This window comes from Lindgomyces ingoldianus (genome assembly GCF_010093535.1).
Source record: "Lindgomyces ingoldianus strain ATCC 200398 unplaced genomic scaffold BDR25scaffold_1, whole genome shotgun sequence".
Taxonomy (NCBI): Eukaryota; Fungi; Ascomycota; class Dothideomycetes; order Pleosporales; family Lindgomycetaceae; genus Lindgomyces; species Lindgomyces ingoldianus.
Window position 1 is genome coordinate 1158201 of NW_022985162.1, and position 19532 is coordinate 1177732.

General features: G+C 47.0%; 9 protein-coding genes across 9 annotated transcripts; 5 read left to right on the forward strand and 4 right to left on the reverse strand.

Moving 5' to 3' along the window:
* Nucleotides 1-1487: 1487 nt before the first annotated feature.
* Nucleotides 1488-1874, forward strand: BDR25DRAFT_191719 (NWD1 protein; the record flags this gene model as incomplete). The annotated part of the gene is made up of 1 exon (XM_033684289.1): nucleotides 1488-1874. A coding segment is annotated over one exon (387 nt), but the record flags the coding sequence as incomplete, so codon positions are not given.
* A 1079-nt stretch (nucleotides 1875-2953) lies between these two features.
* Nucleotides 2954-4676, forward strand: BDR25DRAFT_364709 (cytochrome P450; the record flags this gene model as incomplete). Its single annotated transcript, XM_033696858.1, has 4 exons — nucleotides 2954-3537; nucleotides 3594-3751; nucleotides 3844-4266; nucleotides 4326-4676. Exons 1-4 carry the CDS (start codon nucleotides 3012-3014, stop codon nucleotides 4674-4676), a joined length of 1458 nt encoding a protein of 485 aa, XP_033554578.1. The 5' UTR covers nucleotides 2954-3011.
* Nucleotides 4677-4863: 187 nt separating this feature from the next.
* BDR25DRAFT_348056 (uncharacterized protein) lies at nucleotides 4864-6342 on the reverse strand (the record flags this gene model as incomplete). The annotated part of the gene is made up of 11 exons (XM_033694360.1): nucleotides 4864-4882; nucleotides 4913-5172; nucleotides 5198-5256; nucleotides 5282-5356; nucleotides 5382-5399; nucleotides 5459-5550; nucleotides 5619-5699; nucleotides 5794-5856; nucleotides 5919-6133; nucleotides 6168-6190; nucleotides 6237-6342. 11 exons carry the CDS (start codon nucleotides 6340-6342, stop codon nucleotides 4864-4866), a joined length of 1011 nt encoding a protein of 336 aa, XP_033554579.1.
* A 260-nt stretch (nucleotides 6343-6602) lies between these two features.
* On the forward strand, nucleotides 6603-7717 carry BDR25DRAFT_364721 (NAD(P)-binding protein). Its single transcript, XM_033696859.1, has 2 exons — nucleotides 6603-7083; nucleotides 7143-7717. The coding sequence occupies exons 1-2, from the start codon at nucleotides 6798-6800 to the stop codon at nucleotides 7649-7651; spliced, it is 795 nt and encodes a 264-aa protein (XP_033554580.1). The 5' UTR covers nucleotides 6603-6797; the 3' UTR covers nucleotides 7652-7717.
* Nucleotides 7718-9639: 1922 nt separating this feature from the next.
* Nucleotides 9640-10911, reverse strand: BDR25DRAFT_308617 (uncharacterized protein; the record flags this gene model as incomplete). The annotated part of the gene is made up of 3 exons (XM_033691023.1): nucleotides 9640-10134; nucleotides 10185-10614; nucleotides 10661-10911. 3 exons carry the CDS (start codon nucleotides 10909-10911, stop codon nucleotides 9640-9642), a joined length of 1176 nt encoding a protein of 391 aa, XP_033554581.1.
* A 1080-nt stretch (nucleotides 10912-11991) lies between these two features.
* Nucleotides 11992-14005, forward strand: BDR25DRAFT_320944 (MBOAT-domain-containing protein; the record flags this gene model as incomplete). Its single annotated transcript, XM_033691935.1, has 2 exons — nucleotides 11992-12874; nucleotides 12924-14005. The coding sequence occupies 2 exons, from the start codon at nucleotides 11992-11994 to the stop codon at nucleotides 14003-14005; spliced, it is 1965 nt and encodes a 654-aa protein (XP_033554582.1).
* An 864-nt stretch (nucleotides 14006-14869) lies between these two features.
* BDR25DRAFT_166115 (uncharacterized protein) lies at nucleotides 14870-15450 on the reverse strand (the record flags this gene model as incomplete). The annotated part of the gene is made up of 2 exons (XM_033684094.1): nucleotides 14870-15017; nucleotides 15098-15450. Coding segments are annotated over 2 exons (501 nt in total), but the record flags the coding sequence as incomplete, so codon positions are not given.
* A 563-nt stretch (nucleotides 15451-16013) lies between these two features.
* On the forward strand, nucleotides 16014-16768 carry BDR25DRAFT_348062 (uncharacterized protein; the record flags this gene model as incomplete). Its single annotated transcript, XM_033694361.1, has 5 exons — nucleotides 16014-16139; nucleotides 16189-16314; nucleotides 16378-16443; nucleotides 16493-16668; nucleotides 16720-16768. 5 exons carry the CDS (start codon nucleotides 16014-16016, stop codon nucleotides 16766-16768), a joined length of 543 nt encoding a protein of 180 aa, XP_033554584.1.
* Nucleotides 16769-17551: 783 nt separating this feature from the next.
* Nucleotides 17552-18905, reverse strand: BDR25DRAFT_3494 (uncharacterized protein). The gene has a single exon (XM_033694546.1). It carries the CDS (start codon nucleotides 18877-18879, stop codon nucleotides 17704-17706), a length of 1176 nt encoding a protein of 391 aa, XP_033554585.1. The 5' UTR covers nucleotides 18880-18905; the 3' UTR covers nucleotides 17552-17703.
* Nucleotides 18906-19532: the final 627 nt, after the last annotated feature.

Consider the following 19532-nt stretch of genomic DNA (forward strand, 5'->3'; position numbering starts at 1 on the left):
AAGGATATCAGAAAACTACCAAGCTAGCTACAGGGCGAGGTGCGACTAAATACATAAGGGAATAGGGGTAACAGCAGGGGGCCAGGCAGAGTCAAGTCAGGGTCGAACCAGGGTCGGAGCCGATACAGAGACCCTTCGGATAGGTTCCAGGCGACCTGAGATGGAACGATTCATGAGAATCGTTACAGTAGCTATAAAAAGTGTAATAAATAAAAAAGTATATAAATAGTAATAATTTTATTATTTTTATAGTATTACTAAAAATAAAGTAAGTTATAGCTTTTATAGCTATTAATAACTAGTAGATAGTAGCTGCTAATAGTACACTTTTTTATATGCGCATTAAAGTGCTTTAACTAGTCTAGACTAAGCTAATTAGTAGTTTAGCTGTGCTTAAAGACTATAATAACTTAATTTTAAAGTAGATTTTTTTTATACTAGTTTAAAAAGTAATTACTACTTTAAAAAATAATAAAAGGTAAAATAGCTTACTTTTTAGCATTAATGCCTTAAATAGCTGTTATCTACTTCTAGTTACCTAGCTAGACTACTTTTAGCTATTCTTATCTCTCTAAACTTATAATAACTACTCTAATAAATATTTAGCTTATTATAAACTTTATTTTATTAAAGTTATATATGTAGATGCTATACTTAGCTTTAAATTACTATAAAATCTTTATAAAAAGCTTTTTTATAGTTATACTTATAGTTAAACTTTACGTTAAGCTTTAAGTAATACTTAATAAATATATTAAGCTAGTTTATACTAATATAGCTTATATTATACTTAGTATGTAAAGAATTAGCTATATTAGCTATAGCTACTAGCTAAAGAGAAAATTCTTACATATTTAGCTTAAGTATATGCTAAATAATTACCTACTTTTTATTATTATCTAGCTTTTATAAGTTAGCTATATAATTAGCTTAAAAAAGTTATTTAGTGTATTAGTTACTTATTATCTTTTAAAAAACTTTATAAATAGCTATAGTATGTTACTTAAAAAGTGTTATATTTTATTTAAAAGTTTAAAGTATAAGCTGCATTTAATATTTCTTTAATATGTTTAAGTAGTATTATTAGAAATGCATTAGTGTAGAAAAAGTAGTGTAGTAAGGTCTTAGTAAAAGTAAGTAACTTAGGTGTGTAAGCAACTTGCCTGTAAAGTACGTTAAAGCTTATTTTATTAAAGTTATATGTGTTATTATTTTAAATACTAAACTTAGCTTTAATATTCTTTATAAGGCTAAACTAGCTTTAAATTACTTTAGAATTTTTATAAATGTTAAATAGGCTCTTTTATCTAGATGCTTATAGTATAAGCACTTAAGTAGTAAGAGTAAGAGTAGTGTACAGTGTGTACAGCGTACAAAGTAGGTAGGGTGGAGGCAACATGTTTCTAGTTTTATTGCTCTGTCTTTTTCTTTATACAAAGAAAAAGAGGAATATCTAGATGTTTACACACAGAGGTTTACACACAAGCATTATGTACCACAAGGGAGCAATCGAGAGCAGCCTACTTCAGGCATATATATCCGCGCTCCTGTTCAGTCTAGCATGCAGCTTAATTAGACTCTTTTTCAGCCGAGAAGTGCCTAATTGGGTGACAATTAAGCCGGCTATACAGGACGGATGGAGTACTTGCCTACAGACGCTAGATGGCCTTCTCCCACGGCTCGGCCGGCTCGCGTCCGCATCGAGTGACCATACGATCAAGGTCTGGGACGCCAGCAGCGGTGAGTGTCTCCAGACGCTCGAGGGCCATAGCAGTTGGGTCAAGTCGATGGTCTTCTCCCACGACTCGGCCTGGCTCGCGTCCGCGTCGCACAATTATACGGTCAAGGTCTGGGACGCCAGCAGCGGCTCATGCCTCCAGGTGCTCATAGCGGTTGGGTCAACCCGGTGGCCTTCCATAACTCGGCCCGGCTCGCGTCAGCGTCAGGTGACCGTAAGGTCAAGGCCTGAGACGCTAGCAACCGCGAATGCCTCCAGACGCTCGGGGTTAGCAAGGTACTCTACCGCATTTCATTTGATATCTCTGACTCATATCTTTATACTGGAATTAGCACTATCAACATTAGTGCTCCATCAAGTTCACGAACAGAACCTTACAATCCTCAATATCAAAGTCTAGCTCTAAGCTCGGACAGCGTATGGATAACCACAACTTCGAGAACCTAGTGTGGTTACTCTCAGGCTATCGGCCGTCATGCTTAGCGGTGTTAGGAATATGATTGGCGTTGGGGTTGGAACCGGAAGTATAGATATGCCGAGTTGAACCGAATGCATTCCGAGTCTTTGGAGATTTATATAGAGATAACTTTCTATGCTATATTTTTATTACCTCTATTTCACAGAGATGTCTGAGGATTAACGTGAATATATAGCTGACTCATTTGCTACTGCGAAGCTTCGAAGCACCCTCGAGATCATGTGACAAGAATGGTTAATAGACCTACGTGATGAAGATTGCCACTTAAGCATCGTCAGAACTACATTAACTAAAGAATTTACTGTCTTAATTTTAAACTAATGACAAGCTAAGATAGCGGAATTGCTAATTTTGTGTAATTCTGGTAATATTCTTGGAGAAATAATAGTGTGGTGTGGACAGGCCCTAGGTTGCTTCGCAATCAAAGTATCTCTAACTTATTCCCGGACGCAGGGCTTTCCACTACCCAGGGAGGAGTTAGCTTTTTTGGCTGAAATAGTACCAGCCGCTATTTTCAATATCCACTGCATCTTCATTGGTCCCCCAATGGGCAACTATTTTTTCCCTAGCTACTATCGCTCGAAAGCGAGGAACTGATGTGTTACCCCGCTCCCCTTTCCCAGAAATCCCTGCATCCGTATCTGCAGCATGTTCGCAGATGGTAAATCTACGCGATGGCATTCTTGCCCCTCCATGACTTGGGCATCTCTCAACGCCCTTAGATGAACGAACCAAAACAACTAACCAAGTAGGGGAGACTCTTTGGTACCTTTCGTCCTCTTGCCACGTTTACCAATGCCTTCTGCTCAGATCTACCTCCTTGCTGGCTTCACAGCTCTCACTTTATGCCTCCTAAATCGCCTGATAAAGAACTACTTAGCCCTTCACCATCTCCATCTTCCAGGTCCGATTCTAGCAAAACTCACATCAAAATGGCTTCTCGTGAACTTTGCGCGCGGTAACCAGATGAACGCCGTGCACGCGCTTCATCTCAAACACGGCCCTGTCGTTCAGATCGGTCCGCGCGAAATCTCATTCTCTTCCGGGAAAGCACTCAAGGATATCTATTCTCCAATGACGAAATGCATGAAATCTCCGATCTATGAGTCCATGGGCCGTCCGGGGGTATTTGGCATGCGGGATAAGGAACAGCATCGGGAAAGGAGGAATCGAGTGGCTCATGTGTTTGCGATGAATGTGCTGAAAGAGCTGGAGCCTGCTGTTCAGGCGCAAATCGCGAATTTGACTAGAATTCTGGGGGAATGTGGGGGTCGGCCTTTTGATGTTGTTAAGCCGATGAGGATGCTGGCTCTGGATATTAGTGGTACTGTCACCTTGGAATTACAGTTCACCGTCCCGCTAGCTGTGCTGATAAAGTGGTAGGCGAAATTCTCCTCGGTCAATGTTTCAATGCACTGGGTGCAGCGGACCCTCCGTATTATGTAACGGTTATGAACTATGTCCATCCGATGTTCTCAATTGATCGAGAAGTACCGTGGCTAGGGGCTTTTCTACGGATGCTTCCTATCAAGAAAGTGAAAGACTTCACAGGATCAGTCCATTATATCTACGGTGTAAGCAGGCGTGCATTCACTTTTACTAGTCTTTGGGGTTGACTTTTGAGTAGTACGGTGAACAACAAATGCGAGATTCAATTGCCAAATTCGGTCGTCATTCACCACGAAGGAATATCATGACCAAACTCATCGCTGGCGACCCCGAAAAAGGAACGCTCCCTCTGCCAGACCAGAATATTGCGGACGAAGTCAGTAATTTCATTTACGCAGCTGTCGACACCACCGGAGTCGTAATGGCGTACTTCCTCTATGAATTAGCATCGAATCCTATATGGCAAGGCAGACTCCGAGAGGAGTTAATAATTGCGGAGATCCGAGAGAAAGACTTCCCGTACCAGCAGATACAACAACTACAGGTATTGCATGCTTGCATGTATGAAACTTTAAGACTTCATCCCGGAGCTGGGGTTGGTCTTCCGCGGATCACACCACCTGGGGGACTGCAGATCGATAACATTTTTGTTCCGGGGAATGTAAGGAGCCGCTCCAAATCGTTGAGTTTCAAGACAGGCACCTGACAAGCGTGTATTAGATGACTGTTCATACCCCGACTCTCACGCTTCAGCGCGACCCCTCCGTCTTCCCCATTCCTGACTCTTTCAATCCTAGTCGCTGGCTCACTTCCTCGAATACCTTCGTTGCGAGTTCCGAAATGCAGGCGCACACGTTCATCTGGGGTGGCGGGGAGCACAATTGTGCGGGCCAGAATATGGCGACCATGGAAATCAAGATTATGGCTGCGAGAGTGATGAGTGAGTTCAAGGTTAGAGTGGAAAGTGAACGGACGCATCAGAATATGCGGATGCGTGATCATTTTGTCATTGCGCCGAAAGGGGGGAAGGGGTTGCTTGTTTTTGAGAGGGTTGAGGTGATGAAAGACTGATATCAAGTTCATATTTTCGCAGCGGTCTAAAATATGCTACCGCAAAGGGTGCTCTCTAGAGATGGGTGGGGGAGCTTCTAGTTGTGTCAAGAAGGACTGACTTGAGCTTCGGTCCCTTTCATGTTATAGCAGAGTAGTAGTAAGAAGGCTATTACTGTATCTAAATAAGTTGGTGGTTGCACGCAATTTATACAATACAAGTCACTCTTGTGATATGATTCAGCTAAATAAAAGACAAATGAGGGTGGGTTGGGATAGAATTGAGTTTAGCTGCTCGAAAAGGAGGGAAAGCGAGCTGAGAAAGGAAAACGCTAGTCTCGAGGCGGCTAGAAAGTAGGGTAATGTGTGGCACATTTCGGCGGGAATAACCCTTTTCCGGACATCGGCAACACGCCAAAGGCTTCCAAATCAGGCAGTACAACGGATAAAACTTCCAGTACATCAAGATGCGACAGTACCTTTTAGTTTGATGTCGCGTAATCGCTTGCTGAGGTACCTCACGACTCACAGTGATGATTCACATGATCTAGAGGCCCCTCGGTGTCAAATTGATACCAAAATTGCCCACAGTATCCAAAAGCTCAAGGTTACGTCATCCTTCTAACTGCTCGAATGAATTCGAATGTCAGAAATAACATCTCGGATTCGGTACCTAGTGGATAGAAGGTATCCACTATTCGCTCAAACCTGGTCAGCCCCAGAAACGACCGGCATTTCCACGCGCTTATAAAGAATGGGACCACTCGTTAACCTGCCATGCTGCCCACATCTTTAAAACCAACATCTCAACGCTGGAGTTTCGGCCTGCCTAGGAATTGATCCCTTAAATGATCTAAGCTCATCGTCGTAATGATTCGCGAAAGTTGCAACAATCCTCGATTATATTTTAAATTCAACATAGAAGATAGCATTACATAAAAATAAAAAAATGCCTGTATTGACTCTACACTGCGTACACTTTCTCGACCCTTCGCGCGGTAGACATCTTGGGGGAGACTGAGAGTATAGGGGAAGAATTTATGGCTATAGATGAAGTCAATCGTTGGTTAAAGGGTGAATAGGGCGTCAAAGGTAGGAATAGAAAGAAAAGTGGGTCTGACACGTCCTGCTACTTCACGAATTACCGCATGGATCCCGTGATGACTCTATTTCATCCTCATGCTTTCTAATACTTCTTATACTCCACGCACAGAGTCAATTGAAAAGCTATAAATAAAATAATCAAAGCTATCTTCAATCTACAGAACTACCTTTCGTAACATCTTCTCGTGCCAATAAGTCATGGGTTTGGCGAAGTAGAAAGTTTCCACCCTTCCTTTATCCTCAAGTGGATTTCCGAAGAACCCAGATTGATGAAAAGGCCTTCGGAGTATGCACAAGTGTTTGGGTGCTTCTTTGAAGGGCTGGAAACCTCTGGGACAAAGAAAGGGGAGATTCCGATGCCTTTTCCTGCCTAACTCAATCGCATCACTGTATCCTTAAGCTACTCACAATAACATCTCTCTCTATGAAGACTTGGACAATTCCCGACGCAAAATAGAATTCGAATCACCACGATACGGGGGTCACCGTATTCATCTCTTTTCGGAGTGCTTCGGAACCTGGGTAGGAAACTTTCCGTACTCCGCAGGGCTTTTAGGAACCGCAAAGTATGACAGAGCTTCATCATCAGTATCCAGCCTCAATCTACCGATCAGCGTCTTCTATGCAAAGGACACTACCTGCCCAAATTGGAAAAACTCACGACCCTGACGAGACACTAGCCTTAAGCGGCGGTAAGTCGCCAATCAAGCCTTAGTCCGTACTAGCACTTGGCGAGCGACGGACCCTGGCCCTGGCATCGCGCTGACTTCAACACAATGGCTGTAGTTCCTCGATCAAAGCTAAATTGCAAGTGTTAGGCTCCTTCGGCCATTGCATCCCTTTCGCCGAACTATTCGGATTCACCAGATGTTAACCCCGAATGATGCTCGAATCAGAGTCCACTCTTCATTCAGGTCATGAATATTCTTCTTACATTGAATATTATATAAAGATCTAACGGAATGCCCAAGCCCTCAAGTCCCATTCCAAGCTCGGCATCACACCAACATCTCAGTAAACTTCCTCCAAATAACAACTATGGCCACCCCAAAGATCGTTCTCATCACTGGAGGTAACAGTGGCATTGGCTATGAAGCCGTCAAAGCATTACTAGAGTCCAACAAACCCTACCACATTCTCCTCGCTAGCCGTTCGCTAGAAAAGGGCGCACTTGCCGTCCAGAGTCTTCATGAGGAATGCCCTGAGTCAACAAACGCAGTTGAATCAGTCCAGCTCGACCTCACTAGCGATTCGTCAATCAGCGAACTTTTCGACCATGTCAAGGATAGCCATGGATATCTTGACGTCCTCGTGAACAATGCTGGTGTGGCCAAACCCCAGCACCCCTCGCAGAGACTAACTGATACTAAACCCTATTTCCAGGCGCCACATTCGACATCGAATTCCTGGCCGGCAACGTCACTCTCCGCGAATGCTTCACCAAATCCTATGATGTCAACCTTGCAGGCACAAACGTCTTAACCTGGACTTTCATCCCTCTCTTACTCAAATCCTCCGACCCCCGCCTAATCTTCGTAGCCGGGCTATCCCACCTCTCGCAAGCATCTGAGAAATACTTCCCCACGCCGCCACAGCCAGCTGGATGGCCGAAGAACATCGACTTTGAGACTATTGGATACCGATGCAGTAAAGTTGCACTCAATATGCTGATGTTGGACTGGAATCATAAACTCAAGGAAGATGGGGTTAAGGTTTGGTGTGTGGGACCGGGTTTTTTGGCGACGAATCTTGGAAATATGAAGGAGAAGGTTAAGGAGATGGGTGGCGGGCATCCAAGTATTGGAGGGAAGGTGCTTCGGAGGGTTGTTGAGGGAGAGAGAGATGCAGATGTTGGGAAGATTGTTCTTGGGGAGGGGCTCTGTCGATTCTAGGTGCAGATTCGAGCAAGTACTTTAATATCTTGCTTTGGATATGAAGGTTCTGGACGCGGGATGATGGCCGTTTCCGGTTTCGCAACCGTCTTAGATTGAACATGTAATCTGAACCATATACAATTCCAAGCTTTCAAGGCAGCACTAACCGCTATTGTTTTTCAAACGCACCGATTTCTTCGCTAAACAGTCAGTCCTCAGTTCCTGCCAAGGCAGGATTCAATGAAAGGATTTCAACACAATATCTCTTAAGATTTAATACGGACTGTGGGTCTAAGCGTCACGACTTTATTTGCCCTGTATGCGAAGGATTCGTTTACAGGATTCAGCACCGAGTGTCGACCACGATCTCAGTCTCAATCAAACTTGTTCTTGACTATATGTAGTGAAGTTTCTACTCCAAGGAAGAAACATTCGGCTTTTTGCTTGAAACAGGCGGCTATAATATCCAGCGTAGTTGGAAGTTTTAGATACAGGTGATCCAGACCATCCGTTTGAGTGTATAAAAGGCGGCCTGACACCTGAGGATTGCTCTCCATCATTTCGCTTTTTCCGACATTAGTCCTTGAACTCCCCGCTAAACCTTGAGAATACTAAACAGAATCTTCTTTTATGCCAAACATGCGTCTCCCCAACACCTTCGTGGCGGCTCTCCTTACCGTTTCCTCGACCTCACAACTGAGGAGATGCCGACGAAGCTACCGACTGATCTAGTTTATTTCAACACAACAACGGCGTACGGATAACCCCTCGCTATTGCATTTTAAGTACCTTTTATCTGTTTGATATCTAAAATATCTGTTCTGAACCCTACCCACGAAACAATGGAGCTCGCTCATCGAGCTAACAACTAGTGTGTCTGTACGTAAACCCTCTTGGCCTAGGCCTCTTCCCAGTTCCATTTTCCTCTTCCTTCAACCAGGAGTCCCCACTAACATGCACTCTCCTTCCAATATTCTGTGACACATTGCAACAATGCATCACCGACGGTGGTGGGGCGAAAAAACTTCTCCATGCATCGCACTAAGCGGAAAGGGAAGCGATGCGCAGTGATATCCCGGAGGCACCCCTTCCACGCTCTTATTAATGACGAATGACAAGAGCGAACTTTGTTGTGGAGGATCGTGGGGTAGAGGGTCTAGTGGATGTGTATATACACTTCCAAGAGTATATTTTTCTTCCGGAGGCAAGCCGCCCATGCGAAATTAGATCAATAAATTCTTGAGTGTCTCACAGAGACCGAGGAAAGGGGGGTATGAGCGCGCGATTGTCAAAGGGTTTCGTAATTAAAGACAAAAGTGGTTGTGAGAAGACAAAGTGGGTGTCGACCAGGAGAATTAATATCCAACCCGAAACGCGTACCACAGGCATACTTGATATGCACCTTTATATAAATACCGACTTCAACATAGTCGTAGGTCCAGATTAGGACAATTCCTCGGTCTCCGCTTTGTCCAAGGGCAGCACATGGCCGGCTCCAACATATTCCAGGGGTCGGAAAGTTTTAGTTTTTTTTCAGTCTAATGACCGAGGGCGACTAGACTTGGTGCGAGCCAATGGGTCCACAAGACTCAAGCTTCCGTCAATTTAGAAACGCGCGTAGGAGTTGGATTACAGTGAAAAATGACCGAAGACGAGGGAGTTGAAATAGAGATGGGCATGAGAGACCGAAGGGAGGTTGGTAAGAATCAGAGGGGCTGACTAGGTAGGAGAGTACGCAGGACAGATTGGGTGTGTGTACAGTTGCTTTGCAGGAGAATTACTATTACAAAGGATATATTCTACCAAGGGGGTATCTGGTTGAACGAATGACTGACTACTGGAAGCATTTCACTTGAGAAAAATACATCTGAGAAGCTTAATCGAAGGTTCAACTAAAGATCCAACACTAGGGAGTTTCAATATATTGTTGATCGATTCCAATACGATGCCGGAAAAGGAGACGCCATCCAACGGCCCATAAGTATTTCCAATTCTTAGACCATGCCTTATTTCGAATTCGTAACCTCCGGACTCGGTGCACTCATCGGCACCGCGTTACTATACACCGGCTGCTGCTGCTGCTGCTGCTGATAATAATATGGTTGTCCTGTTGCCGGATTCAAGTATTGATACTGCTGGTTCTGAGCATTCGGCATCTGCTGATGTTGGTAAACGTGTTGCTGCTGCGCGACTGCTTCCTTCTGGTATTCTGGCTGTTGAGGAACGGACTGGTATGTCGGAGCGGCGTTGTACATTGGCTGCGGGACCGCAGCGGCAGGATTAGCAAAGGCTCGATGCTTTGCGATGCAGAGGATGGCGATGAAGGAGAGGGCTTGGAAGAGATCTTCGATGTATTCAAAGGCTTGGTATGTGCGCTGCTGGTCCCAGGCCTTCCCCTGGTCGAAGTATTTGTCCATGACGGCTGCAATGGCTTCGACCAGATAGAAGAGGACCCAGATGAACATGCAAAAGGTGGCAAAACCGGCCCATCCCATGAGTCCCTGCATTGTCAGTTAGCGAGAGACTTTGAATGGTAATGGAGAGTGCTTACATGGGTGGGTATGCCTTTTGAGCGCATTTGAGAAATGGAAACGACCATAAGCGCGAATCCAGCGAAGATAGAAAGAAGGAAGAAGACCAAATAGGCGACTAAAAGACCTTTGAAAGGACTGATAACTGATTCTGCGTTCGACCCGGCGTCTGTTGCGGTCCAGCTGTTGTACGCAGAAAGACCAGTGACAGCCACAGTTAGAATGCCAATAAAGCCCAGAACAACTCCGCTTATGATCTTATAGTAGGTAGGAGTGCCGCCGAGAGGTACTGCTAAATGGCTGTTGACGCCCCAGAAGAAGACGACGAGGAGAATGAAGTAGCCGAGCCTAAAGAAGATTCCGAATGCAATTTGCCATGAAAAGTAGGAGGAGTAGTCCGTGGTTGCGCATTCCTTGAGCATGGTTGCGATGATTATCAGAGCGTAGCCACTTGATCTCGTTAGTGAAGCGTGCTTTGAACGAGTGTTAGACTTACATGAGGAAGCACAGCTGTGCTACGCCATATACCCCACCGAGCAGTTTCCTCGATTGGGGATAGTTCTTCTTCACCTTTCCGATACCAATCATAATGAAGAGTATGACCAGGAAAAAGACACAATAAGACACGAAAAAAGGTATTGGAGTTGATAGGTACGACATTTTGAATGCGCCGGGACAGCTCGCGCTGATTCCACCACCAGATTTACCACCACCGCCTCCCCCTCCCTTGCCTCCTTTCGGAGCCATTTTTATCTCGTTGAGATTTAGTTGAAGAGTAAATAAAAATCTTTAGAAAAGACGAAAGTGAGTGGACTTCTAGACCAAACACGCTGCAACAGAAGGTTGATGCGACGAAAACCACGCATTATTGAACAGCAGCCTCATCTTCATTTATGGTCGCTTGAGTTCACCTATTTTTAACGCCTTGACCTCTTGCTGTCCCGCCTTGCTCGTATCCTCATTCCATGGTCGAATCAGAGACGAATTGGCTCAAGGTTGAAGGTTCTGCCAAGCTGATGAGGCGTTCTTTGCGAAAGCTCAGTGGCTCCTGATCTCCCAGTCCGTGTCGGTCAGAGCAGAATTAAGGGAGGCTGAAGCAAAGGCTGCAGCGATGAAGCCTTGTCGTGACATATTGAAGCTGTGGGTGGTCGGTCAGGAGACAGGATTCTCCGCCAGTCCGGGGGAGTCCTGGGCTTTTCGCACTGAGGGCAGGGGGGCAATGCGAAGTACGATGGCTAGGGGGGTTGAGGGGATTGGTCCATCTTCGCATTCCATTCCGAATGGGGGCTGAGTGTGTTTTAAATAGCGATGCCTGGGTTAGGCTCACCAGCAAGCACGTGAGTGGCTGGTGACTGTGGCGCAACCTTAATTCAGCCACACCCTTCGCATCGGCAATTGCATGCAGATGCATGCACGCCGCAAAGTTCCGCGCGAGCTTCCGCGCGAGCTTCACCAAACGACGGACGAACGCTGAATTCAAGTCGGAACCTCCGGCTTATAGAGGTCGTGTGCCCCAGCTTAAGCCACCTCATTCTTACCATATATCTTGCTTGCTCACTCGACAAGAATCATGTCTATGCCACCATTCTCTCTCAGCCCCGCCTCTGTTCCTTGGAACTCCCAGCTCAACCTTCTGCTCCCATCTCATGATCCGCCGTGACCCATCACCCCATTAATACCCATTGATATTTGCCACATAGCCCGGTTGTACTTCTGTGACCGTACATCTTAGTACACTTCACCATGGCTGTGGACAACTCCCCCTTCCCCCCCAAAGCGAATGGCTTGAAGCCTGACGTCTCCTCGCTCACCGGCGGCAAGTCTGCAATGGCTTACGCACTGAGCGGCCTTTCCAACCATCGAAATCACGGAGGGAGTGAGGACTCGTGGTCGCCTGATTCGTCTCCGGTGGTGTCGGACGGCGAGGATACAAGGACATTGAAGGTACCACAAGCTAGAAGAGCGGGGAATGGCGGGACTAGGAGCACAACTGAAGCTTCAACAGCTTCAATGTCAAGCGATTCTGGCATTCATCTGGATTCCAATGGCAGTCGAGCGACGGGTCCTATTCCCGGGCAGAAGGACAGGAATGGTAGGCGCAAGAGTATCCAGGTCATCATCGAGAAGTCGGACAAGAAGGGAAGGTACACCCTCACCACGGACGACCCTGAGTTTCGTGAGATAATGCGGTCTGGCATTGAGCGCGAGGCTGCCATTCTGAATGGAAAGAGTCGCAATCGCTTCCGAGATCTCGTCTTTACCCGCCAATTCACGACATTTGATCGCCAGAACCCACGAGGCTCCCAGTCGCCCTTCCATGGCTTCTTCACCCTGTTCTGGCTAGCAATGGCTCTGTTGCTTCTCAAAATAGCTGCTCAGAACTGGAAGAACCAGGGTTCCGTGTTTGGGAGAGCCGAAATATTGCACCTCATGGTAGATAGAGATCTGTTTGTCCTCTCACTCACTGATGGGGCTATGGCATTATCCACTAGCTTTGGCTTCTTACTCCAAAAGGCCATTGCGAACAACTACCTCACCTGGGGTGGATCAGGATGGGTCATTCAGTCCTTGTGGGAGATATTTTTCGTTGTTAGCGTCATCAGTGTTAGTTTTTATCGGGAATGGTCCTGGACGCATACCGTCTTCATCGTTCTTCACGTGTTTGTGTTGCTCATGAAGCAGCACTCATACGCTTTCTACAATGGCTATCGTAAGTATACTATCACTTCCCTCTTCCATCATCCACTGACCAAACCCAGTATCGCGGGTTTATCGGCGCAGAACACTACTCGGCCAAAAGCTAGAACAGCTTGAAGAAATGGACGCACAAGAAAGCCCGTCACCAACCTCCGCAGAAGCGCAAGCCGTAATGGCTTCAGGCCTAGACGATGCTAGCCAACACACTCATATGCATCACCGCCGTAGCATTGGCCCAAAGTATTCCACTAACTTCTCCAAAGAACACTCCGAAATCGCTTCCATGGCTCAAGCTATCGAAGACGGTAAGCCTCTTAACGCAGAACAAATCCAAGCCTTCAACCGTGTCCTCAAAACCGAGATCACAATTCTGGACGAAGAACTCCGAGGCAAATGCACTACCTCTGGCAACTGCTACCCTAAAAACCTAACCCTCACCAACTTGATTGACTGGACCTGTCTCCCCACTCTTGTCTACGAACTCGAGTACCCCCGCCAAGAACGCATAAACTGGTGGTACGTCGCCGAGAAAGCCGCGGCTACGCTCGGAGTAATCTGGATCATGATTATCATCTCTCAAGCCTACCTCTATCCCGTTGTCGTCGAAGTCGTGCGGCAAAAGGAAGCAGGCTTGACACTCGACCAGCGCTGGAAAGAACTGCCATGGGTCGTGTCAGACATGCTATTCCCCCTCCTCCTCGAACAACTACTCGCCTGGTATGTCATCTGGGAATGTCTCCTCAACGTTCTCGCAGAGCTCACATGCTTCGCGGACCGCGGCTTCTACGGCGATTGGTGGAACAGCATATCTTGGGATCAATATGCGCGGGACTGGAATCGACCTGTTCACAATTTCCTGCTCCGCCACGTCTACCACTCCTCTATCTCAGCGTTCCATCTATCCAAGATGGGCGCCACGTTTGTGACGTTCTTGCTTAGTGCTGTTGTTCACGAAATACTGATGTTTTGTCTCTTTAAGAAGGTGAGAGGGTATTTGTTTGCGTTGCAGTTGAGTCAGATTCCACTGGCGGCGATGAGTAGGACGAGGATCATGAAGGGGAGGGACACTTTGGGGAATATTATCTTTTGGATGGGACTCTTTATTGGACCGAGTTTGATTACGAGCTTGTATTTGATTGTGTAGGGGGTTGTTTAGGGGAAGACTTTGGGCCAGGCGTGGGAAACTGGGATAGTAGGTAAGGTTCTCAAGGGGTGGAGGAGTGAATGGGTGTTAGGGTTTTTACGGTAGATTAGGCGAAGATCTCTTCTCACGAAGTGTAGGATCAATGAATTTTGCTTTCGGAAATACTCAGCTTACTTTCTCACGCTCTCTTCCTTCCCTCGAATACCCAGCAGCCATGTCCTAGCGTTCAATCACATGACCGGCCCTGAATCGTTTCACTACCACCATTGTCCATGCCCCTAACATCTATACAATCACGGGCCATTGTGGGGCAGAGTCGGCAAGCTGGTTCTAGTTTGGTAACTGAGTGCGGTATTTTGCATCATCGCTATCCGGTGGAAGGAAATAGATAGCCTTGGTAGTGACCTAGCAGTGCTAAAAAAAAAAAAACACCTCAGGATATTTGAACCATTCCCTTTGTCATACAAACATAATACTATCTATCTATCCATTACGTGAATATTTCGGGTTCGCTGCATCCACATCAACACATCTCTCTCTCTCTACTCTGATACTCAAATCCGTCCCTATCCTCACTGTTGCCGTCGCAAGCCTCCCCGGCGAAGCCATCAACCGTTCCGTCGGAAACCCTTCCTGATCCACAAGACCTGCGCCAGAAACAAGGATATCCGTCAAGGGATAAGGATCCACATCTTTCTTCCCTCGCCCCTTCCCCCAGTTCCCCACAGATACCGTCCTTAACCCTAACGAGAGTCTCCCAGATCTGGATCGCGAGCGCGGTTGTTGATCTGACTTCCCCGTTGATTTTGATCTTTGAGACGGCACGAACGTCGATCTTAGTGCGTTGGAAGCTCGCGAGAAACAGGGGTTCATGACCGGTAAACAACCGGCTAGGACTGCGAGGGCGGCTTCTAGGACTGTAAAGATGACAGCCGGGGGAGAAGACCAGGTTAGGTCGTTGAAGTCGAGGATGGTAACGTAGTAGACGCGGGTTGCTGTTATTACAACAATCCTACGTATCCAAGGGGATTGGAGTCAGCCAGTCTGTCGGTCGGAGAGTGGTTTGTAAGGGGGGAGAGTGGATGACCGTACAAAAATCCTAGACCAAACATCACAGTGAGCTTGACCTTCTTCGCAATCCCCATCTTCAATCCCCATAGCACCGGCATCGGCAAGCCGACGCACATCAAGTCGAATAAAAGCGCAGCAATAGACCCACCTAGCCAGAACATATGGATATCAAAGCACTTGCCTCCCCCAGGTAATTTCTTATTCCAGAGGTATTCGAAAGGCCGACATGTTAGGAACGCGGCGATGACGAAACCAGCCCAGAACATTAATTGTAGGATTAGGAGGAATTTACAGGTTATTCGGAGCCAGACTTGGGGGAAGAGGGAGATGTAGAGATGGGTGATGGACATTTTGACAAAGGTGAGGGCGGAGACCATGAAGACAGGAGTTATTACGAGGACCTACGTGGTAGGCATGAGTGGCCGAAACTAAGAGGAATTAGGGCAAGAGGAGGACAGACAAACCTTCAGATCAATCACCAGGGCAGTGTGGAGGTTTTTGCGAGGGATATCTTTCAAATGAGCCCCGACTCCTCCTTTCACATCCGCTTGCCATCGTGTTAGCTCATTATATTGCTTCTGATGCAATATACGTGCTCTCACCAATAGTCGACACAACGACCAAACCTACAGTCGAAGCCTTGATCTCATCAGCGCCTTATAAAATTCAAAGTGGAAGTAAGAAGATCATACGTACGTATGCAAGAAGCATCAAATAATCATTGAGCGACCATTTTGTATGCGTAATCTCACGAGCCCAAACACGGCCTCCAAAAGGAATCGTCGCGAAGACAAATGATATCCAGAAGACGGTCAGTTGGGATACCTGCTGACTCGTTCCGATCATGACGGTCAAATTAGAGCGGAAAGTTGTAGGGTTATGGGGTTGGTAGAATGTCAGGCCTGCGAAGCCTTATACCTGTTTCTGTATGCATGTCATGAAGCTGATAAGAATGCAAGCCGGCATTAGTAAAAGATCTGTGGTTGTGCATCAAATTCATTTATTTCGAAGTCCGAAGGAGTGTCGTGCAGGAACCTTCAATCTGATAATCCTGATTGGTGAAGTGCTATGTAAATACGAGAATGGATGTGCGACACCTGTATCCACCTCAGGGGAACTGGCTTCACGCAACGGCTAGTCTGGCCTCAAACTTGTGCGACGTTGGGTTGGAGTCCGGGAGTGTGTTTGGGGGAGGAACCGAGTCCGAAGTCCGGGGTAGTGCTTCACCAAAAGAGAATGTGGCGGGATCCTTTTTACCCTTTCATAGATCCTTCTGTTACTGATCTTTTGCTCAACTCAAGGCTTTGGGGAAACACTCGCCTGTTCCTGCCGTCAAAGATAGATTCGCTGCACAACAGTTCAAGTCAGTTCCATTGTTAGACGACACCGGTCAACTGCGCTGACAGAGGGAACCAGGCCACGGCCCGTTTGATCAGGAAACTCTTCGTTGCACTAAACCGCTCCGCTCGTATTGAGCTCCATATCAGCATTTTCAAGGTATCTATTACTCTGGTTGAGGTGAAGCAAGCGAAGCTGAAGTGGCATTGGTGCGGATATTACGGCTTGCCCCGAATACCTACGGTGGGAGCTAAGTAGGAGCGAAGTGCACAACGAGGCGTATGCATGAGGGGAGTGTGAGATAGTGCACTATGTTGGAGTCTAGTGGCATGCATTACTAGTGAGAGCCGATAAACGATGGACCATAACTATCCCCGCCGAATTACCTCAGCAACTCCACATCCCTTCTTTCCTCGCACCTCACAACCCTTTCACCCCGCTCTTTGCCGTAGCGTCCCTCTTCACGACCCAAATTCTATCACCCCTAGGTAGGTGGTCCCACCATTCGCGCTTCACTCCTAGCCTCCTCATAAGGAGTAGGAGGGAATCGGCTATAGCACTGTATAGGAAAACGCGTCGAATGAGGGCCGCACTGGAAAAGCCGATGGACGGCGTGAGCTGCGGAACACAGTATTTCAGCGGGAACGTTCTGAGCAGGAAGGTATTGGTTTCGTATAACACAGGTAGAGCTTCATCGTAGAGAGTTCTGCAAACGCGAAGGTTGGTGGGGTACAGCGATTTCGAGCGGCGAAGACGCCTGGGTGACAGGTTGCGATCAAGATAATGTAGGACTCCGCATCGAAGAGGAGAATCTCGTAGATGTGCAGGCGCAGTTCGGCGGGGAGGGAGAGGAAGCGAAATGGTCGGTCGCTCTCGCTGCGGTTGGAGAGTGGGAGTGTCGACTTGAAGGAGTCTCGCGGACCGGAAGCGTGATCGAGGTATTTGGGGGTGTGTATGGGCGGATCTGAGAACAATTAACGTTCCCGGTTTCTATTTTACCCGTTGTGTGGATGGGGACGGGGATTAGAGATGTCGAGAGCTAAGGGGTTCGCTGGGCAAGGGAACGAGGTCAGTTGTTCAACCTGCGCACGCTATCACGTGATTTCAAATCGCCAATTAAGTTTAACTACCAGAGAACAAAGATACAGTTAGGATCACCTCTCTAGCCTCCTACTAGTGAAAATCTGTCAAAATGCATTAAATGTAACCCTCCATGTACCACTACAGTTCAGGGGCGGTGTGCAGAAATCAGCCAAGGGGCAAAGACAGGTCCCCTTGCTACTTGGTAGCTACTCATCATCACTCGCAGAGATAAACTCATTCGACTTGCCCTCTTCCCGTTTAGCCTTTTTGGCCTTCCCTGAAGCCCTCAGATCCTTTCCTGCCTTCCTCTTCTTCCCGTTTGCCAAGCTCTGCACCTCGTCAATCTCGGTCTTGCCCTCAGCACTCCCCTCTTGTTTCTTCTTGATTTTCTTGCCCGATTTTTCCTTGGGTTGGTGCTTGGGAAAAATCAGGCCAGCTCCTTCTTTGGTCTGTAATTGCTTCCATTTAGATAAGCATTGTAGACGACTCCGCGTAGCTCCCATCTTCTGGCTGACGGTATGCCAATTGATATCATTCATGACATCGTATCCACGAAGTGTCTTCCCTTCGCTAGCGTGCTCATATGTGAGCAAGTCGACGACGTCCGAAACAGCCTGTCTTAACATCTCTTCCTCGTCTTGCGTCCAGCGAGAAGTCTTCAAGTTCTCACCGTACTGGATGTAGTTCCGCCAGCGGTCATAGCAGTCGCCAGCAGACCGAGTACCCAAGAGCTTCGAGATCTTTGTCCATTGCTTGGGGAATGACTCTTCGAAACTCTTCAAGAGATCGTCTTCCTTCTGGGTCCACCGACCTGCAGCATTCTTGTAGCCATTGTAGCGACGCCGGACAAACCGCTGAACAGATGTGCTGGTACGTGCGGGCAGAATATCGTGCATTTCCTTCCAGAATGCACGGATATGGGCTTTCTTTCGCCTCTCCTCGTCGTGGTCATCATCACGCTCCTCGGAATATTTAGTGGGAATTGTGTACTCGAGAGTTGCAACAAGCTCCTCCGTATCTAGCTGGAATCGTTTCATGTATGCAGTGATAGCTCTTCGCAGGAGTTCTTGTTCATCGGAGGTGTATTCGCCCCGGCTACGAAGGTCCGGTGGGCTTCCCAAGTCACGGGTGTCTTGGAGCGCTTTCTCGGCGCCCATCTGCTCATCCTCGCCCACCCCGCTCTTCCTGACCCAGCGCTTCTTACCGCCTAGAGCTTCTTTGGCTATGGGGCTCATATCTTTGGCTGGAAGTGAAGGAACGCGTTGAGTCATAGGCGCGTTCTCCGACGTGATAGAGGTAAAAGGGTCAGGCAAAGGAGAGCTACATGGGCTTTGAGAGGAAGTTACAGATTTTGGTTCCATTTGTGAGGAAGTGTTGCCCATCTCCAAGGCGGAATGGGCAGCTATGGGTGGGGGGGTTGGGAATCTGAGGTTTGCTGTTGCTGGGTAAGTTTGGGCTCATGCTTTCAAGCTAGTAATTTTGGGTTTAGCGTGCCCGGGCCAACAGTAGCCGCATCAACAGCAAGGTCCTACGGCAACTTCGAACCTGCAACATCCTCAGACAACACTATCTTGTATAAGTTGCATTTAGAAGGGGCGCAGAAGAGATTAAAAGAAAGCAAAAGTATTGGTACTCTCATATTTTGCCACAAACCCTCTTAAAATACCCAAAAACCAATGGCATGTTAATGGGCAAATACCTAGGAGAATGAAGAAAGAGATATATTCCAAATAGATTCCATCGCGGAAACAGCTACATTTTTGGTCTAGGGATAGGAGCTGTATAAGCTAGTGAAAAATAATGAAATGGGTCCTTAAATACAAGACGTCTCCAAATTAGGGAACAGAATTTAGCCCAGGAGAAACACTGCTCCAGCAGTACTACGCGCAAACATGGACACAGTATATTATTATCATACACCGCCATATCGCATAATGTATAAGCGGTCAGGAATAGGCAATGTTTAATGCCATTTTGCATGCAATATGTTGGTGTGCGGAAAAGGTCGAATGATAAGCGGAATGGACATCCTATT

Excerpts from the sequence above, each read along its gene's own strand:
- BDR25DRAFT_364721 (XM_033696859.1), top strand. The coding sequence starts at position 6,798 with ATGGCCACCCCAAAGATCGTTCTCATCACTGGAGGTAACAGTGGCATT. Across the intron at positions 7,084-7,142 it reads CGTCCTCGTGAACAATGCTG|GCGCCACATTCGACATCGAA; the intron begins GTGTGGCCAAAC and ends CCCTATTTCCAG.
- BDR25DRAFT_3494 (XM_033694546.1), bottom strand. The coding sequence starts at position 18,879 with ATGGGCAACACTTCCTCACAAATGGAACCAAAATCTGTAACTTCCTCT.